The following is a 27984-nucleotide window of genomic DNA, read 5'->3' as shown; positions in this document are numbered from 1 at the left end:
ATGAAGCCAGCAGAGATCAGATTCTCTCTACAGAGACCTCTACAGCACAGACATCCAGCCATGACTCCTACAATCACTGCAGCAATGACCAATTCTCAGGAGCTTCTCACTCTGACCCACAAGGTGAACTCCAGATTCAACAAGATTTAAACACCCTTCATCAGATGTCGTCTGTTTTATTCTAACTCTATACTCCAGGATGAGTTTATTAATGACTTTGTTCTTCTTCCTGCAGATCAGAAAGCCTCTGGTGGAGAAGTTACGCAGAGAGAGAATCAACAGCAGCATTGAGCAGCTCAAGTCTCTCCTGGGTCCAGAGTTCATCAAACAGCAGCCAGACTCCAAGCTGGAGAAAGCAGACATCCTGGAGATGACAGTTTGCTTCCTGACAAAGCTGCAACAGGAGAACCAGCAGCAGAGAAGACTGCTGAACCACTTCAACACGCTGCAGTCTTCCTCTGATAAGAACCTGTGAGAGGCTGATTTCTCTCCTCTGAGCTCCTCAGTCCACACCAGCATCACTAAAGACAAGAGTCCAGTCACCAGCGCCCCCTGGAGGCCGTGGTAGACACCTACAGACTGGAGACACCAGCAGACACACTGAGACGACCACATTGGTCAAAGATTATTGGAAATGAGTTCTATGGAAGTTAATGGACTTGTTCTTCTGTATGTACAGAAGGTTGTATTTAGTCTGTTGTTCTTTGAGCAACATGACATTTCCTAAGGAAATGACAGCAGCAACATCTTTCACATGAAGAAAGAGAAAATCCTGTCATGTTGCATGAAGCCAATCTGATTGCATCAGCAATCATTACTTCTCACTGTGCTTCATGTGTTGGTAGGATATGTTATGATAACATTTGTTATCCCTTGATTGTTATTGATCATTGTGATCAAAAAACTTTAACTGTCCTTTTTATGGACATGTTGTCATGATGGACTTTATGTCACTTTAATCTCTGTGATTAGTCAGAACTGATCTGTTGTAAGATCCAGATGTTTATCTTTTTCTTCTGAAAGGTTTAATTAATGTCACAATTTTCCTGTGATTCTTTTATGCTCATGTTTTGGTAAAACATAATGTGATGGTGACATTTGTTACCTCTTTATCAACAATGATCTTTTTGATCAAAAAACTTAACTGTCTTTTTTTAAGGACATTTTATCACAATAGACTTTCTCTCATTTTATGTGATTGTTGTAAAAATGATCTGTTTTAAAGATCAATATGTTTATCTTTTTATTGTAAAAGGTTTGTTTGATGTCACAGTTTTCCAGTGACAATGTAACTTTTACATTTTGAGATTCAGTTGAATTTAATAGTTATGAAGAACAATGTGATCTGTTGTAAGGTCAGTTTTTACTGGGCTATTTTTGTCTAATAAGTGCAAATGTTTTGATCCAGTGTGAAACTAATATGAAAGGACAGTGAGCACTGTGTGCTCAGATACTGTAAATCGTTTGTCTTTTATGAAGACAGCTCTTCCTTTACTCTCTCTGAGTACAGTGTGTCTTGTAGAAATCTACAAGTTGTTGTTGTGATGCATCATCACCTCTAGTTGGAGCTTTCTTACTTCATGTGGCTCATTGTGACTTGCTGAATAAACAAACACTGCAAGCTGAAGAATTTTGTGTTCTCATGTCGTTGTGTCATGGTTATCCACTTTACTACAATGACAGATGGTCTCTACCTGTTGTTTTCATTTTCACTTAATGATGGAGGCCTCCATGATTGTTCCTACCTCTGACTGAGAAATTCAGATAAAATTCAGCACACACAGTCATTGTCATGTTATCTTTAACATGCCTAATCGATGTCAAACTAAACAGAGGGTGGTTCAATTAAGACTTTGGATGAGGGATAATCAATATTATGTCATTCTATTTATATGGAGTGACTGAGGTCACCAAAGCAAAAGAGAAAACTTACACTAAAAAAGACATTTGGTGCACCATTATATAAGTACAACTGACAGTTTGACATGTTTTCCTGTAAAAAATGAAAGGTAATAATTTCCCACTTTGAAGACGTCTGACATTGTATCTAATGTGCTGCATTATAGGACACACTTCTATTGTTGGTCCAGTGAAAGGACAGAGTGTGGGAAACCAGAGGAAACTCCCTCACAGAGCCCTGTGGGACAATAGATCCAGACCTTTGCCCTGAAGAGACGCAGATCAAAAGGGACTCTGGCTCCAGAAATAGAAACTAGTTTAAATCATTCATTTGGTTGTAAATGTACTTCTGATATAAATCAACACCTTTTAGAATATTGTTGTTTCATCAAGTGAGATCAAATATTTTCAGTACAGAGCCTGAAAAAGGTTAAACTTTGTAGGTTAACCTGTTTAAAATATCATAGCATAAGAATTTTGTAAATTTTACATAATACCATATTTCTCAGAATAACAGTCTCATGATATTTGGGGCTTTGAACAGCAAACAACTGAAACACAAACTAACTGCACATGATTGACATGCTGAGAGGATATTTAATAAAGAGAATCATCTACACCACTGGGCCTAAATATACATTGAGCAGAGCAGAATATGAACATGAAAATTTGGCATTTTGGAACATAAATTAACCATCCATGAGTATAAACTGTGAGCTGATTATTTTTGATTTTCCTTTTGCCTGAGCTAAGTTTTGGTTTTGCTTAATTTTCCACTAGCTCATTTTTAAGGGACACCCTCCCTCTGCTGTTGGCTCACACACTGCTCGTGCACAGGATCCTCAAAGAGTCCATTTGCAGAGGGGCACGTTCCTGTTTTCTGCTAATGGACGGAGTGTGGGAAAGCTCTGGAGGGCAGAGTTTAGTGTGAATGACATCCATCCCACCAGCAGCCTCTTCATAATTCTCCAAAGGGATTTGGCACACTTCAGGAAACAGCTGCCCCCCAGGAATCCTCCCACCCTCATGTGTAGAGCTGAAACTTTGATCCAGGTGATGCTCAGGAATGAGGCATGATTATGACCGCAGGTGTAAAATATGGTATGATGATAAGTGGAAACATGAGAGGATAATGATTGTAGTGATATCTTATAGCAGATTGTTCATCGAAATTTGAAATTTCACAAACAGTCAGAACCAGCCAATGGCGTCCTTTCCCTCCAGATGGTGTGTGATGTCAGCTCTGTTTCTATAACAACACCCAGCAGCATCTGTCACAGAAGTCCCTTTGTGGTTCATTGAACACACCATACAGGGAGTCAGTGTGGGAAACTGAGCGCAACTTCTTACTCACCCCGACTACAAGGCACGTGTCAAAAGACTCTGCAGCATCTGGACAGCAGCAAAGTTATTGTCTTCACTTTATTTTAAATGGAATAAAATAGGCACCACAATAATTTCTGATAGACAAAGATCTGATGGTACTATTTTGCAAAACTGCACTGTTTCAATGGAGAAAAATGTAATTCCTCAAACTAAATTATCGATTTAAAGTAGATAAATTTCACTTGCTACGTTTAAGGGTTTGGCACAGTTAAAAAGGCTAAAAAAAATCTGCTTATGTTGTATATGTATTTCAATCCTAAATGCATTTTATATATCATATCATGAGCATTATTCCCTCTTGACTGGAATGATGAGGCACACTTCAAGAAACAGCTGCCTCAACCTCCCACCCTCATCTACAGAGCTGAACATTTACTCCAGCTGCTGATTCAAAGACAAAGTTATGATCGGATGGTCAAAATGTCTGACATTAACTGGAAGTTGACCAAATAATTTTGCTGGTATTTGTTTTATGAAACCATCAGGTTGATCAAACTGTGACAGTCGGCCAATGGAGATGTTTCCCTCCAGATGGCTGGTGACGTCAGCCTGTGTTCCTACTACAGCACACGTCCACTATCAGTCACAAAAGCTCCATTCAAAGTCCTTTGTTGCTCATTGACCACAGCATTCAGGGAGTCAGTGTGGGAAACTGAGAGCAACTTTCTACCCACACTGACTCCAAGACACCAGTCAGAAGACTGTGCTACATCTGGACAGATAAAACACTGTTGTTCTCAGGTGTTTTCTAATAATCATGGACATCACACTGTTTTTACTATCTGACACAACTGATCTCCAAAATATGGTAATTTCAACAAAAAAAGTCAAGTTGTATTAATCCAAAACATTAACTGAGTTATCAAGAGAAATTTTAGGATAAATGACAGGGGTGGCATTTGCTACAATTGAAGCATTTCACACACAAAAATCCACTGATTATTCAATTTAGTTAAGTTAAGTTAATCTATTTGCACTGATTATTATTATTAATCTATGTAAGGTAAATTACAGAACTTTTTCTCCTAGATGTGATCAACTGTCAGTCTCCCACGTGTGTGATGGGATGATGAGCGTGTGCTCAGTCAGAGTCATTGATCTCAGCATCAGCCAGCAGATCTGCTCTCTCTACAGGGTCACCACTTTCCCAGAATCACACAGAGCTCTGTGGGTCTCTCTCCATCACCCCCCCCCAGTCCTCCACCTGCTCCCCCCACATCTAACCATTGTCCCCTGAGAAATAATAGCTTTTAGTGTGTGGCATTTCTTATTATCTCACCAAGCTTTCAAACTGTGAGAAACTCCAGCCAGACCAAGACCCACACATTCATATGGAGATGTGGGACTATAAATAGGAGGGATGAAGCCAGCAGAGATCAGATTCTCTCTACAGAGACCTCTACAGCACAGACATCCAGCCATGACTCCTACAATCACTGCAGCAATGACCAATTCTCAGGAGCTTCTCACTCTGACCCACAAGGTAAACTCCAGATTCAACAAGATTTAAACACCCTTCATCAGATGTCGTCTGTTTTATTCTAACTCTATACTCCAGGATGAGTTTATTAATGACTTTGTTCTTCTTTCTGCAGATCAGAAAGCCTCTGGTGGAGAAGTTACGCAGAGAGAGAATCAACAGCAGCATTGAGCAGCTCAAGTCTCTCCTGGTGCCAGAGTTCCTCAAACAGCAGCCAGACTCCAAGCTGGAGAAAGCAGACATCCTGGAGATGACAGTTTGCCTCCTGACAAAGCTGCAACAGGAGAACCAGCAGCAGAGAAGACTGCTGAACCACTTCAACACGCTGCAGTCTTCGTCTGATAAGAACCTGAGAGAGGCTGAGTTCTCTCCTCTGAGCTCCTCAGTCCACACCAGCATCACTAAAGACAAGAGTCCAGTCACCAGCGCCCCCTGGAGGCCATGGTAGACACCTACAGACTGGAGACACCAGCAGACACACTGAGACGACCACATTGGTCAAAGATTACTGGAAATGAGTTCTATGGAAGTTAATGGACTTGTTCTTCTGTATGTACAGAAGGTTGTATTTAGTCTGTTGTTCTTTGAGCAACATGACATTTCCTAAGGAAATGACAGCAGCAACATCTTTCACATGAAGAAAGAGAAAATCCTGTCGTGTTGCATGAAGCCAATCTGATTGCATCAGCAATTATTATTTCTCACTGTGCTTCATGTGTTGGTAGGATATGTTATGATAACATTTGTTATCCCTTGATTGTTATTGATCATTGTGATCAAAAACCTTTAACTGTCCTTTTTATGGACATGTTGTCATGATGGACTTTATGTCACTTTAATCTCTGTGATTAGTCAGAACTGATCTGTTGTAAGATCCAGATGTTTATCTTTTTCTTCTGAAAGGTTTAATTAATGTCACAATTTTCCTGTGATACTTTTATGCTCATGTTTTGGTAAAACATAATGTGATGGTGACATTTGTTACCTCTTTATCAACAATGATCTTTTGGATCAAAAAACTTAACTGTCTTTTTTAAGGACATTTTATAATAATAGACTTTCTCTCATTTTATGTGATTGTTGTAAAAATGATCTGTTTTAAAGATCAATATGTTTATCTTTTTATGGTAAAAGGTTTGTTTGATGTCACAGTTTTCCAGTGACAATGTAACTTTTACATTTTGAGATTCAGTTGAATTTAATAGTTATGAAGAACAATGTGATCTGTTGTAAGGTCAGTTTTTACTGGGCTATTTTTGTCTAATAAGTGCAAATGTGTTGATCCAGTGTGAAACTAATATGAAAGGACAGTGAGCACTGTGTGCTCAGATACTGTAAATCGTTTGTCTTTTATGAAAACAGCTCTTCCTTTACTCTCTCTGAGTACAGTGTGTCTTGTAGAAATCTACAAGTTGTTGTTGTGATGCATCATCACCTCTAGTTGGAGCTTTCTTACTTCATGTGGCTCATTGTGACTTGTTGAATAAACAAACACTGCAAGCTGAAGAATTTTGTGTTCTCATGTTATTGTGTGCAGAGGTTACAATGTTTAAATGATGAAAGACAGACTTTCTATATATAAACAAACTGTGCAAGCTAAAGATATTGTTTTTTGTGTAATTTTTCATCTTTAGTGACCTCATTATGACAATGAAAAAGATTTCTGTTTTGATGTTTTTTCCCTCTATAGTCAGTCCCTCCTTTGAAAGAGAAATATAAGGATGTGTCAGTCCTTCACATGCCAATTTACTGACAACATACAGTGCATCCAGAAAGTAGTCATACCACTTCACTTTTTCCACATTATGTTATGTTACAGCCTTAGTCCAAAATAGATTAAATTCTTTTTTCCCCTCAAGATTCTCCACACAATTCCCCACAATGACAAAGTGAAAAATGTTTTTTAGAAAATTTTGCAAATTTTTTACAAATAAAACACTTAAATATCACATGTACATAAATATTCACACTCTTTGCTATGAAAGTGAAAATTGAGCTCAGGTGCATCCTGTTTCCACTGATCATCCTTGAAATGTTTCTACAACTTGATTAGAATCAACTTGTGGTAAATTCAATTGATTGGACATGATTTGGAAAGGCACACACTTGTCTATATAAGATCCCACAGTTGACAGTGCATGTCAGAGCACAAACCAAGCCATAAAGTCAAAGGAATTGTATCGAGGCACAGATCTGGGGAAGGGTACAGAAAAATTTCTGCAGCATTGAAGGTCCCATAGAGCGCAGTGGTCTCCATCATTCGTAAATGGAAGAAGTTTGGAACCACCAGGACTCTTCCTAGAGCTGGCCGCCCGTCCAAACTGAGCAATCAGGGAGAAGGGCCTTGGTCAGGGAGGTGACCAAGAATCCAATGGTCACTCTGACAGAGCTCCAGCGTTCCTCTGAGGAGATGGGAGAACCCTCCAGAAGGACAACCATCTCTGCAGCACTCCACCAATCAGGCCTTTATGGTAGAGTGGCCAGGCGGAAGCCACTCCTCAGTACAAAGCATGTGACAGCCCACTTGGAGTTTGCCAATAGGCACCTAAAGGACTCTCAGACCATGAGAAACAAGATTCTCTTGTCTGATGAAACCAAGGTAGAACTATTTGGCCTGAATGCCAAGCGTCACGTCTGGAGGAAACCAGGCACCACTCATCACCTGGCCAATACCATCCCTACGGTGAAGCATGGTGGTGGCAGTATCATGCTGTGGGGATGTTTTTCAGCAGCAGGAACTGGGAGACTTGTCAGGATCGAGGGAAAGATGAATGCAGCAAGTACAGAGAGATCCTTGACGAAAACTTGCTCCAGAGCGCTCTGGACCTCAGACTGGGGCGAAGCTTCACTTTCGAACAGGACAACCACCCTCAGCACACAGCCAAGATGACAAAGGAGTGGCTTCGGGACAAGTCTTTGAAGTGGCCCAGCCAGAGCCCGGACTTGAACATCTCTGGAAAGACCTGAAAATAGCTGTGCAGCGACGCTCCCCAACCAACCTCATTGCGTTTGAGAGGATGTGCAAAGAAGAATGGGAGAAACTCCCCAAATCCAGGTGTGCCAAGCTTGCAGCATCATACCAGAGAAGACTAGAGGCTGCAATCGCTGCCAAAGGGGCTTCAACAAAGTATTGAGTAAAGGGTGTGAATACTTATGCACATGCAATATTTGAGTTTGATCTTTAATAAATTTGCTAAATTTTCTGAACATTTTTCACTTTGTCATTATGGGTTATTGTGTGTAGATTTGAGGGGAAAAAAGAATTTAATCTATCTTGGAATAAGGCTGTAACATAAGAACGTGGAAAAAGTGAAGCGGTATGAAAACTTTCTGGATGTAAGTACAGTTAGTTTTAATGTGGTTTCATTATGAGATTTCCTGACGTTACGTTGCTCTGTTTCTTTGCAGTAAGACAAGTCCTTAAAACAAAAAGGACAACATATATTTAAAAACGGCAACACCGTATAATTTTGGTATAACTGTCAATTCAGGCATTTCAATGTAGAAAGTTTAAAGTAAACTTCTCCATCTTTAAAGATTTCAGACATTTTATCTAAAACAATCAGTGGTAGAAGTCATCAAATCTTTTCCATAAGTAAAAATGTCAGTACCACAGTGTAAAAACACTCTCTGATGAGTAAAAGTTATGCTTTTAAAATGTACTAAAGTAAAACTATAAAGGTATTAACATCAAAATATAACTTAGGTACTGAATACAAACATACTTATTTTTCAGAATTGCTAATTTCAGGATAAAATGTGATGTAACTCAATTATAATCAGTGATGTGTTAATGTCTTCATCACTTTAATGTTGTAGCTGGTAAATCTGGTGCTGATTTCGACTACTTTATATGCTGCAGAGTAACTTCATCCATCGAAATACATCATCACTTATTAGAAGATTTATATTTTGTTAATAATCTGATGCTGCAAAATAACCAGTCAGAAATGTTACAAAATGAAGTGGAATTAAAAGTACAATACTGACTTCCAAAATGAGATGCAGTGGAAGGAAGTAGCATAAAATGGAATTACTCAAGAAAAGTACAAGTACTCAAAATCTGTATTGCAGTGTTTGACTAAATATTCGTAGTTACATTCCACCACTGACAGTGCTGGATAATAGGACACACTTCTATTGTTGGTCCGGTGAAAGGACAGAGTGTGGGAAACCAGAGGAAACTCCCTCACAGAGCCCTGTGGGACAATAGATCCAGACCTTTGCCCTGAAGAGACGCAGATTAAAAGGGACTCTGGCTCCAGAAATAGAAACCTCCTAACCTGTTTCACATCATATATCAAATGTGATCTTTATTTCCTGTGATATATTGTAAAAAGGGATTGTTATTTAGGATCTAAATGATATTTGTTGTTCAGATATCCCTTCTATTTTACCTGACTTTCAATGTTGACCTTATAAATTTTGAAATTAAATCTTGAGATGTACAATGTAAAAATAAAAAACACAATTATTGTGCAAGCAGTGTGAAAAATACATCCTTGAAAAGTATGTTTAGGCACATGCCTTGATATCCCTTAATGGTCAGAGTGTGGGAAAACTCTGGAGAGCAGAGTTTAGCATGATTACCATCCTCAGCCCCACCAGCAGCCGATTATTCTCCAAAGGGCTTTGGCACACTTCAAGAAACAGCTGCGTCAACCTCCCACCCTCATCTACAGAGCTGAACATTTACTCCAGCTGCTGATTCAAAGACAAAGTTATGATCGGATGGTCAAAATGTCTGACATTAACTGGAAGTTGACCAAATAATTTTGCTGGTAATATATTTATGAAACCATCAGGTTGATCAAACTGTGACAGTCGGCCAATGGAGATGTTTCCCTCCAGATGGTTGGTGACGTCAGCCTGTGTTCCTACTACAGCACACGTCCACTATCAGTCACAAAAGCTCCATTCAGAGTCCTTTGTTGCTCATTGACCACAGCATTCAGGGAGTCAGTGTGGGAAACTGAGAGCAACTTTCTACCCACACTGACTCCAAGACACCAGCCAGAAGACTGTGCTACATCTGGACAGATAAAACACTGTTGTTCTCAGGTGTTTTCTAATAATCATGGACATCACACTGTTTTTACTATCTGACACAACTGATCTCCAAAATATGGCAATTTATTTGGTTTAATAGTTAAACTAAAAAAGTCAAATCATGTTAAATTAAGAGTTTAACTGAACTGTCAATACTGAATGAAGAATAAATGACATTTAATAAATACTGAAAGCAATGACGTGCAAGATTTTAGGTTATGGCACAATAAAAGCATTTTAGATGCAAAAATCTATTTGCACTGATTATTATTATTAATCTATGTAAGGTAAATTACAGAACTTTTTCTCCTAGATGTGATCAACTGTCAGTCTCCCACGTGTGTGACGGGATGATGAGCGTGTGCTCAGTCAGAGTCATTGATCCCAGCATCAGGCAGCAGATCTGCTCTCTCTACAGGGTCACCACTTTCCCAGATTCACACAGAGCTCTGTGAGTCTCTCTCCTTCACCCCCCCAGTCCTCCACCTGCTCCCCCGAGATTTAACCATTGTCCCCTGGGCAATAAAACCATTAGGCGTGTGTAATCTCTTATTATCTCAACAAGCTCTCTGATTGGCTACAAACTGTGAGAAAGTCCAGCCAGACCAAGACCCACACATTCATATGGAGATGTGGGACTATAAATAGGAGGGATGAAGCCAGCAGAGATCAGATTCTCTCTACAGAGACCTCTACAGCACAGACATCCAGCCATGACTCCTACAATCACTGCAGCAATGACCAATTCTCAGGAGCTTCTCACTCTGACCCACAAGGTAAACTCCAGATTCAACAAGATTTAAACACCCTTCATCAGATGTCGTCTGTTTTATTCTAACTCTATACTCCAGGATGAGTTTATTAATGACTTTGTTCTTCTTTCTGCAGATCAGAAAGCCTCTGGTGGAGAAGTTACGCAGAGAGCGAATCAACAGCAGCATCGAGCAGCTCAAGTCTCTCCTGGGTCCAGAGTTCCTCAAACAGCAGCCAGACTCCAAGCTGGAGAAAGCAGACATCCTGGAGATGACAGTTTGCTTCCTGAGACGACTGCAGCAGCAGCACCAAGCTGTGGACTCAGCAGCTGTTGATCAGGGCTACTCCAGGTGTGTCCAAGAGGTGGAACACTTCCTGTCCAAGGAGGACGTGAAGACACAGTCCCAGAGAAGACTGCTGAACCACTTCAACACGCTGCAGTCTTCCTCTGATAAGAACCTGAGAGAGGCTGATTTCTCTCCTCTGAGCTCCTCAGTCCACACCAGCATCACCAAAGACAAGAGTCCAGTAACCAGCGCCCCCTGGAGGCCGTGGTAGACACCTACAGACTGGAGACACCAGCAGACACACTGAGACGACCACATTGGTCAAAGATTACTGGAAATGAGTTCTATGGAAGTTAATGGACTTGTTCTTCTGTATGTACAGAAGGTTGTATTTAGTCTGTTGTTCTTTGAGCAACATGACATTTCCTAAGGAAATGACAGCAGCAACATCTTTCACATGAAGAAAGAGAAAATCCTGTCATGTTGCATGAAGCCAATCTGATTGCATCAGCAATTATTATTTCTCACTGTGCTTCATGTGTTGGTAGGATATGTTATGATAACATTTGTTATCCCTTGATTGTTATTGATCATTGTGATCAAAAACCTTTAACTGTCCTTTTTATGGACATGTTGTCATGATGGACTTTATGTCACTTTAATCTCTGTGATTAGTCAGAATTGATCTGTTGTAAGATCCAGATGTTTATCTTTTTCTTCTGAAAGGTTTTACTAATGTCACAATTTTCCTGTGATACTTTTATGCTGATGTTTTGGTAAAACATAATGTGATGGTGACATTTGTTACCTCTTTATCAACAATGATCTTTTTGGATCAAAAAACTTAACTGTCTTTTTTAAGGACATTTTATCATAATAGACTCTCTCTCATTTTATATGATTGTTGGAAAAATGATCTGTTTTAAAGATCAATATGTTTATCTTTTTATGGTAAAAGGTTTGTTTGATGTCACAGTTTTCCAGTGACAATGTAACTTTTACATTTTGAGATTCAGTTGAATTTAATAGTTATGAAGAACAATGTGATCTGTTGTAAGGTCAGTTTTTACTGGGCTATTTTTGTCTAATAAGTGCAAATGTGTTGATCCAGTGTGAAACTAATATGAAAGGACAGCGAGCACTGTGTGCTCAGATACTGTAAATCGTTTGTCTTTTATGAAGACAGCTCTTCCTTTACTCTCTCTGAGTACAGTGTGTCTTGTAGAAATCTACAAGTTGTTGTTGTGATGCATCATCACCTCTAGTTGGAGCTTTCTTACTTCATGTGGCTCATTGTGACTTGCTGAATAAACAAACACTGCAAGCTGAAGATTTTGTGTTCTCATGTCGTTGTGTCATGGTTATCCACTTTACTACAATGACAGATGGTCTCTACCTGTTGTTTTCATTTTCACTTAATGATGGAGGCCTCCATGATTGTTCCTACCTCTGACTGAGAAATTCAGATAAAATTCAGCACACACAGTTATTGTCATGTTATCTTTAACATACCTAATCAGTGTCAAACTAAACAGAGGGTGGTTCAATTAAGACTTTGGATGAAGGATAATCAATACTATGTCATTCTATTTATATGGAGTGACTGAGGTCACCAAAGCAAAAGAGAAAACTTACACTAAAAAAAGACATTTGGTGCACCATTATATAAGTACAACTGACAGTTTGACATGTTTTCCTGTAAAAAAAGTGAAAGGTAATAATTTCCCACTTTGAAGACGTCAGACATTGTATCTAATGTGCTGCATTATAGGACACACTTCTATTGTTGGTCCAGTGAAAGGACAGAGTGTGGGAAACCAGAGGAAACTCCCTCACAGAGCCCTGTGGGACAATAGATCCAGACCTTTGCCCTGAAGAGACGCAGATTAAAAGGGACTCTGGCTCCAGAAATACAAACCTCCTAACCTGTTTCACATCATATATCAAATGTGATCTTTATTTCCTGCGATAAAGTCCCCTTCAGCAACTTGACAAATATTGCAAATTTTCAAAAAGTTGGTGCTCAGCAAACTAATTAAATAACTTTCGGTAAATTGACCAAATTGCAAAAATGGGATTACTTAGAATTTGCATGTGTGATATTTGCTTTGTTTAATTTCACAGATTTTTCAGGTCTAATGACATTTTGCCTTTGAAAACAGGGCACAGAGAAAATTGTTGAGCATTGATACCCCACAGATCAGTGCTTTGCCGAAAGAATGGGACTCAAATGAAGTATCACATGTGACATAATGATTCCAACAATAATATAGGTTTTTCAGGTATTTCAATGAAATAGGTGATTTCTCTGCTGTTTTCCTTAACTTCCAATGTGAAAATATGATCCTGAAAGTGTGTTTAGGCACATGCCTTGATATCCCTTAATGGTCAGAGTGTGAGAAAACTCTGGAGAGCAGAGTTTAGCATGATTACCGTCCTCAGCCTCACCAGCAGCCGACTATTCTCCAAAGGGCTTTGGCACACTTCAAGAAACAGCTGCCTCAACCTCCCACCCTCATCTACAGAGCTGAACATTTACTCCAGCTGCTGATTCAAAGACAAAGTTATGATCGGATGGTCAAAATGTCTGACATTAACTGGAAGTTGACCAAATAATTTTGCTGGTAATTTATTTATGAAACCATCAGGTTGATCAAACTGTGACAGTCGGCCAATGGAGATGTTTCCCTCCAGATGGCTGGTGACGTCAGCCTGTGTTCCTACTACAGCACACGTCCACTATCAGTCACAAAAGCTCCATTCAAAGTCCTTTGTTGCTCATTGACCACAGCATTCAGGGAGTCAGTGTGGGAAACTGAGAGCAACTTTCTACCCACACTGACTCCAAGACACCAGTCAGAAGACTGTGCTACATCTGGACAGATAAAACACTGTTGTTCTCAGGTGTTTTCTAATAATCATGGACATCACACTGTTTTTACTATCTGACACAACTGATCTCCAAAATATGGCAATTTATTTGGTGTAATAGTTAAACTAAAAAAGTCAAATCATGTTAAATTAAGAGTTTAACCGAACTGTCAATACTGAATGAAGAATAAATGACATGTAATATGTATTGAAAGGAATGACATTTTTAGCCTATAGCACAATAAAAGCATTTTAGATACAACAGTCTATCTAGACTGATTATTATCATTAATCTATGTAAGGTAAATTACAGAACTTTTTCTCCTAGATGTGATCAATTCTCAATCTCCCACGTGTGTGATGGGATGATGAGCGTGTGCTCAGTCAGAGTCATTGATCCCAGCATCAGGCAGCAGATCTGCTCTCTCTACAGGGTCACCACTTTCCCAGATTCACACAGAGCTCTGTGAGTCTCTCTCCTTCACCCCCCCAGTCCTCCACCTGCTCCCCCGAGATTTAACCATTGTCCCCTGGGCAATAAAACCATTAGGCGTGTGTAATCTCTTATTATCTCATCAAGCTCTCTGATTGGCTACAAACTGTGAGAAACTCCAGCCAGACCAAGACCCACACATTCATATGGAGATGTGGGACTATAAATAGGAGGGATGAAGCCAGCAGAGATCAGATTCTCTCTACAGAGACCTCTACAGCACAGACATCCAGCCATGACTCCTACAATCACTGCAGCAATGACCAATTCTCAGGAGCTTCTCACTCTGACCCACAAGGTAAACTCAAGATTCAACAAGATTTAAACACCCTTCATCAGATGTCTTCTGTTTCATTCTAACTCTATACTCCAGGATGAGTTTATTAATGATTTTGTTCTTCTTTCTGCAGATCAGAAAGCCTCTGGTGGAGAAGTTACGCAGAGAGAGAATCAACAGCAGCATTGAGCAGCTCAAGTCTCTCCTGGGTCCAGAGTTCCTCAAACAGCAGCCAGACTCCAAGCTGGAGAAAGCAGACATCCTGGAGATGACAGTTTGCTTCCTGACAAAGCTGCAACAGGAGAACCAGCAGCAGAGAAGACTGCTGAACCACTTCAACACGCTGCAGTCTTCCTCTGATAAGAACCTGAGAGAGGCTGATTTCTCTCCTCTGAGCTCCTCAGTCCACACCAGCATCACTAAAGACAAGAGTCCAGTCACCAGCGCCCCCTGGAGGCCGTGGTAGACACCTACAGACTGGAGACACCAGCAGACACACTGAGACGACCACATTGGTCAAAGATTACTGGAAATGAGTTCTATGGAAGTTAATGGACTTGTTCTTCTGTATGTACAGAAGGTTGTATTTAGTCTGTTGTTCTTTGAGCAACATGACATTTCCTAAGGAAATGACAGCAGCAACATCTTTCACATGAAGAAAGAGAAAATCCTGTCATGTTGCATGAAGCCAATCTGATTGCATCAGCAATTATTATTTCTCACTGTGCTTCATGTGTTGGTAGGATATGTTATGATAACATTTGTTATCCCTTGATTGTTATTGATCATTGTGATCAAAAACCTTTAACTGTCCTTTTTATGGACATGTTGTCATGATGGACTTTATGTCACTTTAATCTCTGTGATTAGTCAGAACTGATCTGTTGTAAGATCCAGATGTTTATCTTTTTCTTCTGAAAGGTTTTACTAATGTCACAATTTTCCTGTGATACTTTTATGCTCATGTTTTGGTAAAACATAATGCGATGGTGACATTTGTTACCTCTTTATCAACAATGATCTTTTGGATCAAAAAACGTAACTGTCTTTTTTAAGGACATTTTATCATAATAGACTTTCTCTCATTTTATGTGATTGTTGTAAAAATGATCTGTTTTAAAGATCAATATGTTTATCTTTTTATGGTAAAAGGTTTGTTTGATGTCACAGTTTTCCAGTGACAATGTAACTTTTACATTTTGAGATTCAGTTGAATTTAATAGTTATTAAGAACTATGTGATCTGTTGTAAGGTCAGTTTTTACTGGGCTATTTTTGTCTAATAAGTGCAAATGTGTTGATCCAGTGTGAAACTAATATGAAAGGACAGTGAGCACTGTGTGCTCAGATACTGTAAATCGTTTGTCTTTAATGAAGACAGCTCTTCCTTTACTCTCTCTGAGTACAGTGTGTCTTGTAGAAATCTACAAGTTGTTGTTGTGATGCATCATCACCTCTAGTTGGAGCTTTCTTACTTCATGTGGCTCATTGTGACTTGTTGAATAAACAAACACTGCAAGCTGAAGATTTTTGTGTTCTCATGTTATTATGTGCAGAGGTTACAATGTTTAAATGATGAAAGACAGACTTTCTATATATAAACAAACTGTGCAAGCTAAAGATATTGTTTTTTGTGTAATTTTTCATCTTTAGTGACCTCATTATGACAATGAGATATATATAAGAGATATTAGATTTCTGTTTTGATGTTTTTTCCCTCTATAGTCAGTCCCTCCTTTGAAAGAGAAATATAAGGATGTGTCAGTCCTTCACATGCCAATTTACTGACAACATACAGTGCATCCAGAAAGTAGTCATACCGCTTCACTTTTTCCACATTATGTTATGTTACAGCCTTAGTCCAAAATAGATTAAATTCAAATTCTTTTTTTCCCCTCAAAATTCTCCACACAATTCCCCACAATGACAAAGTGAAAAATGTTTTTTAGAAAATTTTGCAAATTTTTTACAAATAAAACACTCAAATATCACATGTACATAAATATTCACACCCTTTGCTATGAAAGTGAAAATTGTGCTCAGGTGCATCCTGTTTCCACTGATCATCCTTGAAATGTTTCTACAACTTGATTAGAATCCACCTGTGGTAAATTCAATTGATTGGACATGATTTGGAAAGGCACACACTTGTCTATATAAGATCCCACAGTTGACAGTGCATGTCAGAGCACAAACCAAGCCATAAAGTCAAAGGAATTGTATCGAGGCACAGATCTGGGGAAGGGTACAGAAAAATTTCTGCAGCATTGAAGGTCCCATAGAGCGCAGTGGCCTCCATCATTCGTAAATGGAAGAAGTTTGGAACCACCAGGACTCTTCCTAGAGCTGGCCGCCCGTCCAAACTGAGCAATCAGGGAGAAGGGCCTTGGTCAGGGAGGTGACCAAGAACCCAATGGTCACTCTGACAGAGCTCCAGCGTTCCTCTGAGGAGATGGGAGAACCCTCCAGAAGGACAACCATCTCTGCAGCACTCCACCAATCAGGCCTTTATGGTAGAGTGGCCAGGCGGAAGCCTCTCCTCAGTAAAAGGCACATGACAGCCCGCTTGGAGTTTGCCAAAAGGCACCTAAACGACTCTCAGACCATGAGAAACAAGATTCTCTGGTCTGATGAAACCAAGGTAGAACTATTTGGCCTGAATGCCAAGCGTCACGTCTGGAGGAAACCAGGCACCGCTCATCACCTGGCAAATACCATCCCTACGGTGAAGCATGGTGGTGGCAGCATCATGCTGTGGGGATGTTTTTCAGTGGCAGGAACTGGGAGACTTGTCAGGATCGAGGGAAAGATGAATGCAGCAAGTACAGAGAGATCCCGGATGAAAACTTGCTCCAGAGCACTCTGGACCTCAGACTGGGGCGAAGCTTCACTTTCCAACAGGACAACCACCCTCAGCACACAGCCAAGATGACAAAGGAGTGGCTTCGGAACAAGTCCTTGAGTGGCCCAGCCAGAGCCCGGACTTGAACCCGCTTGAACATCTCTGGAAAGACCTGAAAATAGCTGTGCACCGACCAACCAACCTCATTGCGTTTGAGAGGATGTGCAAAGAAGAATGGGAAAAACTCCCCAAATCCAGGTGTGCCAAGCTTGCAGCATCATACCAGAGAAGACTGCAGGCTGCAATCGCTGCCAAAGGGGCTTCAACAAAGTATTGAGTAAAGGGTGTGAATACTTATGTACATGCAATATTTGAGTTTTATCTTTAATAAATTTGCTAAATTTTCTGAACATTTTTCACTTTGTCATTATGGGTTATTGTGTGTAGATTTGAGGGGAAAAAAGAATTTAATCTATCTTGGAATAAGGCTGTAACATAAGAACGTGGAAAAAGTGAAGCGGTATGAAAACTTTCTGGATGTAAGTACAGTTAGTTTTAATGTGGTTTCATTATGAGATTTCCTGACATTACGTTGCTCTGTTTCTTTGCAGTAAGACAAGTCCTTAAAACAAAAAGGACAACATATATTTAAAAACAGCAACACCGTATAATTTTGGTATAACTGTCAATTCAGGCATTTCAATGTAGAAAGTTTAAAGTAAACTTCTCCATCTTTAAAGATTTCAGACATTTTATCTAAAACAATTAGTGGTAGAAGTCATCAAATCTTTTCCATAAGTAAAAATGTCAGTACCACAGTGTAAAAACACTCTCTGATGAGTAAAAGTTATGCTTTTAAAATGTACTAAAGTAAAATTATAAAGGTATTAACATCAAAATATAACTTAGGTACTGAATACAAAAATACTTATTTTTCAGAATTACTAATTTCAGGATAAAATGTGATGTAACTCAATTATAATCAGTGATGTGTTAATGTCTTCATCACTTTAATGTTGTAGCTGGTAAATCTGGTGCTGATTTCGACTACTTTATATGCTGCAGAGTAACTTCATCCATCGAAATACATCATCACTTATTAGAAGATTTATATTTTGTTAATAATCTGATGCTGCAAAATAACCAGTCAGTAATGTTACAAAATGAAGTGGAATTAAAAGTACAATACTGACTTCCAAAATGAGATGCAGTGGAAGGAAGTAGCATAAAATGGAATTACTCAAGAAAAGTACAAGTACTCAAAATCTGTATTGCAGTGTTTGACTAAATATTCGTAGTTACATTCCACCACTGACAGTGCTGGATAATAGGACACACTTTTATTGTTGGTCCAGTGAAAGGACAGAGTGTGGGAAACCAGAGGAAACTCCCTCACAGAGCCCTGTGGGACAATAGATCCAGACCTTTGCCCTGAAGAGACGCAGATTAAAAGGGACTCTGGCTCCAGAAATAGAAACCTCCTAACCTGTTTCACATCATATATCAAATGTGATCTTTATTTCCTGTGATATATTGTAAAAAGGGATTGTTATTTAGGATCTAAATGATATCTTATAGATTTAGAAATTAAATCTTGAGATGTACAATGTAAAAATAAAAAACACAATTACTGTGCAAGCAGTGTGAAAAATACATCCTTGAAAAGTGTGTTTAGGTACATGCCTTGATATCCCTTAATGGTCAGAGTGTGGGAAAACTCTGGAGAGCAGAGTTTAGCATGATTACCATCCTCAGCCCCACCAGCAGCCGACTATTCTCCAAAGGGCTTTGGCACACTTCAAGAAACAGCTGCGTCAACCACCCACCCTCATCTACAGAGCTGAACATTTACTCCAGCTGCTGATTCAAAGACAAAGTTATGATCGGATGGTCAAAATGTCTGACATTAACTTGAAGTTGACCAAATAATTTTGCTGGTAATTTATTTATGAAACCATCAGGTTGATCAAACTGTGACAGTCGGCCAATGGAGATGTTTCCCTCCAGATGGCTGGTGACGTCAGCCAGTGTTCCTACTACAGCATACGTCCACTATCAGTCACAAAAGCTCCATTCAAAGTCCTTTGTTGCTCATTGACCACAGCATTCAGGGAGTCAGTGTGGGAAACTGAGAGCAACTTTCTACCCACACTGACTCCAAGACACCAGTCAGAAGACTGTGCTACATCTGGACAGATAAAACACTGTTGTTCTCAGGTGTTTTCTAATAATCATGGACATCACACTGTTTTTACTATCTGACACAACTGATCTCCAAAATATGGCAATTTATTTGGTGTAATAGTTAAACTAAAAAAGTAAAATCATGTTAAATTAAGAGTTTAACTGAACTGTCAATACTGAATGAAGAATAAATGACATTTAATAAATATTGAAAGCAATGACGTGCAAGATTTTAGGTTATGGCACAATAAAAGCATTTTAGATGCAAAAATCTATTTGCACTGATTAATATTATTAATCTATGTAAGGTAAATTACAGAACTTTTTCTCCTAGATGTGATCAACTGTCAGTCTCCCACGTGTGTGACGGGATGATGAGCGTGTGCTCAGTCAGAGTCATTGATCCCAGCATCAGGCAGCAGATCTGCTCTCTCTACAGGGTCACCACTTTCCCAGATTCACACAGAGCTCTGTGAGTCTCTCTCCATCACCCCCCCAGTCCTCCACCTGCTCCCCTGAGATTTAACCATTGTCCCCCTCTAATATGAGTGTGGCAGCTCAGCAAACGAATTTCATTGGCTACAAACTGTGAGAAAGTCCAGCCAGACCAAGACCCACACATTCATATGGAGATGTGGGACTATAAATAGGAGGGATGAAGCCAGCAGAGATCAGATTCTCTCTACAGAGACCTCTACAGCACAGACATCCAGCCATGACTCCTACAATCACTGCAGCAATGACCAATTCTCAGGAGCTTCTCACTCTGACCCACAAGGTAAACTCAAGATTCAACAAGATTTAAACACCCTTCATCAGATATTGTCTGTTTCATTCTAACTCTATACTCCAGGATGAGTTTATTAATGACTTTGTTCTTCTTCCTGCAGATTAGAAAGCCTCTGGTGGAGAAGTTACGCAGAGAGAGAATCAACAGCAGCATCGAGCAGCTCAAGTCTCTCCTGGGTCCAGAGTTCCTCAAACAGCAGCCAGACTCCAAGCTGGAGAAAGCAGACATCCTGGAGATGACAGTTTGCTTCCTGAGACGACTGCAGCAGCAGCACCAAGCTGTGGACTCAGCAGCTGTTGATCAGGGCTACTCCAGGTGTGTCCAAGAGGTGGAACACTTCCTGTCCAAGGAGGACGTGAAGACACAGTCCCAGAGAAGACTGCTGAACCACTTCAACACGCTGCAGTCTTCCTCTGATAAGAACCTGAGAGAGGCTGATTTCTCTCCTCTGAGCTCCTCAGTCCACACCAGCATCACCAAAGACAAGAGTCCAGTCACCAGCGCCCCCTGGAGGCCGTGGTAGACACCTACAGACTGGAGACACCAGCAGACACACTGAGACGACCACATTGGTCAAAGATTACTGGAAATGAGTTCTATGGAAGTTAATGGACTTGTTCTTCTGTATGTACAGAAGGTTGTATTTAGTCTGTTGTTCTTTGAGCAACATGACATTTCCTAAGGAAATGACAGCAGCAACATCTTTCACATGAAGAAAGAGAAAATCCTGTCATGTTGCATGAAGCCAATTTGATTGCATCAGCAATCATTATTTCTCACTGTGCTTCATGTGTTGGTAGGATATGTTATGATAACATTTGTTATCCCTTGATTGTTATTGATCATTGTGATCAAAAACCTTTAACTGTCCTTTTTATGGACATGTTGTCATGATGGACTTTATGTCACTTTAATCTCTGTGATTAGTCAGAACTGATCTGTTGTAAGATCCAGATGTTTATCTTTTTCTTCTGAAAGGTTTAATTAATGTCAAAATTTTCCTGTGATACTTTTATGCTCATGTTTTGGTAAAACATAATGCGATGGTGACATTTGTTACTTCTTTATCAACAATGATCTTTTGATCAAAAAACTTAACTGTCTTTTTTAAGGACATTTTATCACAATAGACTTTCTCTCATTTTATGTGATTGTTGGAAAAATGATCTGTTTTAAAGATCAATATGTTTATCTTTTTATTGTAAAAGGTTTGTTTGATGTCACAGTTTTCCAGTGACAATGTAACTTTTACATTTTGAGATTCAGTTGAATTTAATAGTTATGAAGAACAATGTGATCTGTTGTAAGGTCAGTTTTTACTGGGCTATTTTTGTCTAATAAGTGCAAATGTTTTGATCCAGTGTGAAACTAATATGAAAGGACAGCGAGCACTGTGTGCTCAGATGCTGTAAATCGTTTGTCTTTTATGAAGACAGCTCTTCCTTTACTCTCTCTGAGTACAGTGTGTCTTGTAGAACTCTACAAGTTGTTGTTGTGATGCATCATCACCTCTAGTTGGAGCTTTCTTACTTCATGTGGCTCATTGTGACTTGTTGAATAAACAAACACTGCAAGCTGAAGAATTTTGTGTTCTCATGTTTTGTGTCATGTTTCAAATGATGAATTAGAGACTATTTATATATTTTTTTCCTTTATAAAGGTGTCCATCATTATTCCTACATTTGATTGAAAAATTAAGATACAAATCAACAAACACTAATTGTTTATCCATAGCATACCTGTGTAGTGTAGCATTAAGCCTAGTTATGTGGTTCAGTCAAAACTTTTGACAAATGGGGATTATCACTGTCACTCTATTTATAGTGAGTGAGTCAAGTCATCAAACCAAATGAGAAAATATAAATTCAGACATGTTTGCTATGCTATCAGTTTAGCATAGTTTTAATGTAAGAACTTTGAAGTTAATCACGCTCCTTATTAATGAGGTCAGACGCATCTAATGTGATGCAAAAGAGGACACACTTCTATTGTTGGTCCAGTGAAAGGACAGAGTGTGGGAAACCAGAGCAAACTCCCTCACAGAGCCCTGTGGGACAATAGATCCAGACCTTTGCCCTGAAGAGACGCAGATTAAAAAGGGACTCTGGCTCCATAAATAGAAACCTCCTAACCTGTTTCACATCATGAATTCAATTTCATCTTTGTTCCCCATGACAGAAATCACACTCACTGGATTATTTTTATACTTCCTTAAAGTTGGATGTTAACAAAGTCATTAAATGTGTTTCTGTCATGTAGATAGATTAAATGTAAAAAAACAAAAATTCATTAGAATTTAAATTCACAACCATGTGTGTGTATATATTGTCCAGGTCTCGTTTTGTCCTGTGCCAGTACCCACTTGTCCATCGTGTCAGGGAACCAGTGTTTCGTCAAGTCCTTGTGTTTTTTTTGTATGAGCTTTCAGTCATATTTTCCTTTGCACTTTGTATTTTTGGATTCTTGTGTTTCAGTTGAATTTTTCCTCTTTAAGAGTGATGTTTTGTTAATTGTGTTTTTCCCTCATAAAAGTGATTTTCTGTTGTACTTTGCCAGAGAGAACTTTTCATTCAATACTTTTATTTTGAACCCCTCTGTGGTGAGTTGTGTATTTGGGTTCATGCCTCAAGAGTCTGGTCCTGACAAGCAGGGCTAGTCTGGTCAGACCATGGTGGGAGACCAATATTAACCAGCAAATAGCCGAGGTGTTAGCTTTGCTGTGGCTGAGTTTCTTCATTTTTACAGTTGTCTCGTCAACTAATATTTCCTCAGCCCACCACCTCTCCTCCCTACTACTGCTGTTATATAAAAGTGGTGATGTCTCAGACCTAATCAACTACTGTCCAATTTCCAAACTTCCTTTTTTTTTAGCAAAACTCCTAGAATCTTGAGTCAGTTTACAACTATGTGCCCTCATTGACACACTAAAGATACTACAGCCACAATGGTCTGGTTTTTGCTCAGGTCTCAGCACAATAACTTCAGTCATTGATAACATTGTTTCCTCCCAGGATAAAAAACAAACTTGTGCTTCATTGACCTTTCAAAAGCATTTGACACCACTAATCATAAAATCCCACTTGAATCTTTAGGTCTAGATCAAGCTTCACTCAGCTGGTTCCTTTTATACCTTAAAGAAGAACTCAGGCTGTTGTTGCTGATGATTCTCAGTCAAGCCTTCTAACTAACACACATGGGGTGCCACAGGGCTCTGTCCTTGGACCACTGCTGTTCACAATATATATATAAATAAGACAATTGTTCCAAACAAATGCTTCAATGTCCATTTTTTTTTTTTTTTTTACTGATGACACCATTTTATATGTCCCGGGCTCCATTCCAGCCCAGGCCCTGACTCTTCTTCAGTCTACATTTGATTCTTTCCAAGTCGAACTTGTTTATCACAAACTAGTTTTCAATGGAGAAAATACTAAGTACATTGTATTCTTCATCTCTACCAGTGACTCCAATTATTCTAACATTAAAACTTAAAAAAGAGCACCCATATCACTCTAATTGAGTCATAGAGATACTTAGAAGACTCATACTCAATATTTGACTCAGAAAATGAAAATCAAACTGGGTTTCCTGTATTGGATTAAAGGTTGTCTGCCTCCATCCAACCGTAAAACTACTGTGCAATCAACCTTTATGTCAATTCTGGACAATGGAGATATTCTGTATTGTCATGGGGCCCGATCAACTCTTAAGCAGCTAAACCCTCCGTATCACACGTTTTATTACAAATGACAATTTCAGGACTCATCACTGTTCTCTGTACCAGAAGGTTGGGTGGACTTCCTGACAGACAAGAGGGCACAGGCAACTCATGTTATTCACTTACAAAACTCTTCTGTTGATGCTTCCAGACTACCTCACATCTCCTCTCACATTCTAAATCCACTACTTTCAGTGCCTACTTTAGAGATCCCTTATGTCTGCACTAACGTTGGCAGAACTCAAGAGGACTGGCTTCAGGTACTAAACACCTTTTAATTGGAATGACCTGCAATCTGTCCTCAAACTGGAGTCACGCATTATCCTTGGAGAGTTTTATTACCTGATGTCTTTGTTAATTCTTGTAACTGTTTCATGTAACTGCCTATTTAATTTGATTATTTTACTATTATTGTGTAATTGTATATTGTGTAAATTTCTTGTTCTATGTGTTTTTGAGAATGTTGCATGCTCTCAGGACATTTTACTATTTCAAAATGCTAATCAATTCATGTAGTGTTTAAATGGTGAATGATTAATTCCTATTTCCATATAAGGACCCACACACTGCTTCTACATAGGATCGTCAAAGAGTCCATTTGCAGACGGGCACGTGCCTTTTTTCTGCTAGTGTGGGAAAGCTCTGGAGGGCAGAGTTTAGTGTGAATGACATCCATCCCACCAGCAGCCTCTTCATAATTCTCCAAAGGGATTTGGCACACTTCAGGAAACAGCTGCCCCCCAGGAATCCTCCCACCCTCATGTGTAGAGCTGAAACTTTGATCCAGGCGATGCTCAGGAATGAGGCATGATTATGACTGCAGGTGTAAAATATGGTATGATAAGTGGAAACATGAGAGGATAATGATTGTAGTGATATCTTATAGCAGATTGTTAATCGAAATTTGAAATTTCACAAACAGTCAGAACCAGCCAATGGCGTCCTTTCCCTCCAGATGGTGTGTGATGTCAGCTCTGTTTCTATAACAACACCCAGCAGCATCTGTCACAGAAGTCCCTTTGTGGTTCATTGAACACACCATACAGGGAGTCAGTGTGGGAAACTGAGCGCAACTTCTTACTCACCCCGACTACAAGGCACGTGTCAAAAGACTCTGCAGCATCTGGACAGCAGCAAAGTTATTGTCTTCACTTTATTTTAAAAAGAATAAAATAGGCACCATAATGATTTCTAAAATCTGATCGTACTGTTGTAGAAAAATTAGCTTTTTTGATTAAGCAAAACTCAATAATATGTTAAACAATACAATGAAACATCAAACTAAACTATGTATTTAAAAGAGATGGATCTAACCAGCTACTCTTTAGGTTTTGGCTGACAGTGCTGGACAGAAATCAACTTCGTTTATATATTTATTTCTATCCTAAATATGTTTAATGAATTACACCATGAATGTTTTTTCCATGTGTGACGGGATGATGAGCGTGTGCTCAGTCAGAGTCATTGATCTCAGCATCAGGCAGCAGATCTGCTCTCTCTACAGGGTCACCACTTTCCCAGATTCACACAGAGCTCTGTGAGTCTCTCTCCGTCACCCCCCCAGTCCTCCACCTGTTCCCCCGAGATTTAACCATTGTCCCCCTCTAATATGAGCATGTGGCAGTGCAGCTTATGAATTTCATTGGCTACAAACTGTGAGAAACTCCAGCCAGACCAAGACCCACACATTCATATGGAGATGTGGGACTATAAATAGGAGGGATGAAGCCAGCAGAGATCAGATTCTCTCTACAGAGACCTCTACAGCACAGACATCCAGCCATGACTCCTACAATCACTGCAGCAATGACCAATTCTCAGGAGCTTCTCACTCTGACCCACAAGGTAAACTCAAGATTCAACAAGATTTAAACACCCTTCATCAGATGTCGTCTGTTTTATTCTAACTCTATACTCCAGGATGAGTTTATTAATGACTTTGTTCTTCTTCCTGCAGATCAGAAAGCCTCTGGTGGAGAAGTTACGTAGAGAGAGAATCAACAGCAGCATCGAGCAGTTCAAGTCTCTCCTGGGTCCAGAGTTCCTCAAACAGCAGCCAGACTCCAAGCTGGAGAAAGCAGACATCCTGGAGATGACAGTTTGCTTCCTGACAAAGCTGCAACAGGAGAACCAGCAGCAGAGAAGACTGCTGAACCACTTCAACACGCTGCAGTCTTCCTCTGATAAGAACCTGAGAGAGGCTGATTTCTCTCCTCTGAGCTCCTCAGTCCACACCAGCATCACTAAAGACAAGAGTCCAGTCACCAGCGCCCCCTGGAGGCCGTGGTAGACACCTACAGACTGGAGACACCAGCAGACACACTGAGACGACCACATTGGTCAAAGATTACTGGAAATGAGTTCTATGGAAGTTAATGGACTTGTTCTTCTGTATGTACAGAAGGTTGTATTTAGTCTGTTGTTCTTTGAGCAACATGACATTTCCTAAGGAAATGACAGCAGCAACATCTTTCACATGAAGAAAGAGAAAATCCTGTCATGTTGCATGAAGCCAATCTGATTGCATCAGCAATTATTGTTTCTCACTGTGCTTCATGTGTTGGTAGGATATGTTATGATAACATTTGTTATCCCTTGATTGTTATTGATCATTGTGATCAAAAACCTTTAACTGTCCTTTTTATGGACATGTTGTCATGATGGACTTTATGTCACTTTAATCTCTGTGATTAGTCAGAACTGATCTGTTGTAAGATCCAGATGTTTATCTTTTCCTCTGAAAGGTTTTACTAATGTCACAATTTTCCTGTGATTCTTTTATGCTCATGTTTTGGTAAAACATAATGTGATGGTGACATTTGTTACCTCTTTATCAACAATGATCTTTTGATCAAAAACTGTAATAGGACATTTTATCACAATAGACTTTCTCTCATTTTATGTGATTGTTGGAAAAATGATCTGTTTTAAAGATCAATATGTTTATCTTTTTATTGTAAAAGGTTTGTTTGATGTCACAGTTTTCCAGTGACAATGTAACTTTTACATTTTGAGATTCAGTTGAATTTAATAGTTATGAAGAACAATGTGATCTGTTGTAAGGTCAGTTTTTACTGGGCTATTTTTGTCTAATAAGTGCAAATGTGTTGATCCAGTGTGAAACTAATATGAAAGGACAGTGAGCACTGTGTGCTCAGATACTGTAAATCGTTTGTCTTTTATAAAGACAGCTCTTCCTTTACTCTCTCTGAGTACAGTGTGTCTTGTAGAAATCTACAAGTTGTTGTTGTGATGCATCATCACCTCTAGTTGGAGCTTTCTTACTTCATGTGGCTCATTGTGACTTGCTGAATAAACAAACACTGCAAGCTGAAGAATTTTGTGTTCTCATGTCGTTGTGTCATGGTTATCCACTTTACTACAATGACAGATGGTCTCTACCTGTTGTTTTCATTTTCACTTAATGATGGAGGCCTCCATGATTGTTCCTACCTCTGACTGAGAAATTCAGCACACACAGTTATTGTCATGTTATCTTTAACATACCTAATCAGTGTCAAACTAAACAGAGGGTGGTTCAATTAAGACCTTTGATGAAGGATAATCAATACTATGTCATTCTATTTATATGGAGTGACTGAGGTCACCAAAGCAAAAGAGAAAACTTACACTAAAAAAAGACATTTGGTGCACCATTATATAAGTACAACTGACAGTTTCACATGTTTTCCTGTAAAAAATGAAAGGTAACAATTTCCCACTCTGAACACGTCAGACATTGTATCTAATGTGCTGCATTATAGGACACACTTCTATTGTTGGTCCAGTGAAAGGACAGAGTGTGGGAAACCAGAGGAAACTCCCTCACAGAGCCCTGTGGGACAATAGATCCAGACCTTTGCCCTGAAGAGACGCAGATTAAAAGGGACTCTGGCTCCAGAAATACAAACCTCCTAACCTGTTTCACATCATATATCAAATGTGATCTTTATTTC

At 39.4% G+C, this 27984-nt stretch overlaps 5 protein-coding genes and 1 pseudogene across 5 annotated transcripts; all 6 read left to right on the top strand.

Annotated features, from left to right (window-relative positions):
* Positions 1-568, top strand: LOC139217659 (transcription factor HES-1-like; annotated as a pseudogene).
* Positions 569-4645: 4077 nt separating this feature from the next.
* LOC139212129 (transcription factor HES-1-like) lies at positions 4646-5213 on the top strand. Its single transcript, XM_070842603.1, has 2 exons — positions 4646-4768; positions 4881-5213. Exons 1-2 carry the CDS (start codon positions 4646-4648, stop codon positions 5211-5213), a joined length of 456 nt encoding a protein of 151 aa, XP_070698704.1.
* Positions 5214-10467: 5254 nt separating this feature from the next.
* Positions 10468-11125, top strand: LOC139212120 (transcription factor HES-5-like). Its single transcript, XM_070842592.1, has 2 exons — positions 10468-10590; positions 10703-11125. The coding sequence occupies exons 1-2, from the start codon at positions 10468-10470 to the stop codon at positions 11123-11125; spliced, it is 546 nt and encodes a 181-aa protein (XP_070698693.1).
* A 3268-nt stretch (positions 11126-14393) lies between these two features.
* LOC139217692 (transcription factor HES-1-like) lies at positions 14394-14961 on the top strand. Its single transcript, XM_070849100.1, has 2 exons — positions 14394-14516; positions 14629-14961. Exons 1-2 carry the CDS (start codon positions 14394-14396, stop codon positions 14959-14961), a joined length of 456 nt encoding a protein of 151 aa, XP_070705201.1.
* A 5214-nt stretch (positions 14962-20175) lies between these two features.
* LOC139215784 (transcription factor HES-5-like) lies at positions 20176-20833 on the top strand. The gene is made up of 2 exons (XM_070846820.1): positions 20176-20298; positions 20411-20833. Exons 1-2 carry the CDS (start codon positions 20176-20178, stop codon positions 20831-20833), a joined length of 546 nt encoding a protein of 181 aa, XP_070702921.1.
* A 4917-nt stretch (positions 20834-25750) lies between these two features.
* On the top strand, positions 25751-26318 carry LOC139217668 (transcription factor HES-1-like). Its single transcript, XM_070849062.1, has 2 exons — positions 25751-25873; positions 25986-26318. Exons 1-2 carry the CDS (start codon positions 25751-25753, stop codon positions 26316-26318), a joined length of 456 nt encoding a protein of 151 aa, XP_070705163.1.
* The last annotated feature ends 1666 nt before the right edge of the window (positions 26319-27984 follow it).

The sequence above is a fragment of the Pempheris klunzingeri genome, chromosome 2 (genome assembly GCF_042242105.1).
Source record: "Pempheris klunzingeri isolate RE-2024b chromosome 2, fPemKlu1.hap1, whole genome shotgun sequence".
NCBI lineage: Eukaryota > Metazoa > Chordata > Actinopteri > Acropomatiformes > Pempheridae > Pempheris > Pempheris klunzingeri.
This window is presented reverse-complemented; position numbering and strand designations above follow the sequence as displayed.

What these genes read in the sequence shown, in the direction of transcription:
- LOC139217692 (XM_070849100.1), top strand. Translation starts at nt 14,394, where the DNA reads ATGAAGCCAGCAGAGATCAGATTCTCTCTACAGAGACCTCTACAGCAC. An exon ending in TTCTCACTCTGACCCACAAG is followed by an intron (nt 14,517 to 14,628) that starts GTAAACTCAAGA and finishes TTCTTTCTGCAG; the next exon opens with ATCAGAAAGCCTCTGGTGGA.
- LOC139212129 (XM_070842603.1), top strand. Translation starts at nt 4,646, where the DNA reads ATGAAGCCAGCAGAGATCAGATTCTCTCTACAGAGACCTCTACAGCAC. An exon ending in TTCTCACTCTGACCCACAAG is followed by an intron (nt 4,769 to 4,880) that starts GTAAACTCCAGA and finishes TTCTTTCTGCAG; the next exon opens with ATCAGAAAGCCTCTGGTGGA.
- LOC139217668 (XM_070849062.1), top strand. Translation starts at nt 25,751, where the DNA reads ATGAAGCCAGCAGAGATCAGATTCTCTCTACAGAGACCTCTACAGCAC. An exon ending in TTCTCACTCTGACCCACAAG is followed by an intron (nt 25,874 to 25,985) that starts GTAAACTCAAGA and finishes TTCTTCCTGCAG; the next exon opens with ATCAGAAAGCCTCTGGTGGA.
- LOC139212120 (XM_070842592.1), top strand. Translation starts at nt 10,468, where the DNA reads ATGAAGCCAGCAGAGATCAGATTCTCTCTACAGAGACCTCTACAGCAC. An exon ending in TTCTCACTCTGACCCACAAG is followed by an intron (nt 10,591 to 10,702) that starts GTAAACTCCAGA and finishes TTCTTTCTGCAG; the next exon opens with ATCAGAAAGCCTCTGGTGGA.
- LOC139215784 (XM_070846820.1), top strand. Translation starts at nt 20,176, where the DNA reads ATGAAGCCAGCAGAGATCAGATTCTCTCTACAGAGACCTCTACAGCAC. An exon ending in TTCTCACTCTGACCCACAAG is followed by an intron (nt 20,299 to 20,410) that starts GTAAACTCAAGA and finishes TTCTTCCTGCAG; the next exon opens with ATTAGAAAGCCTCTGGTGGA.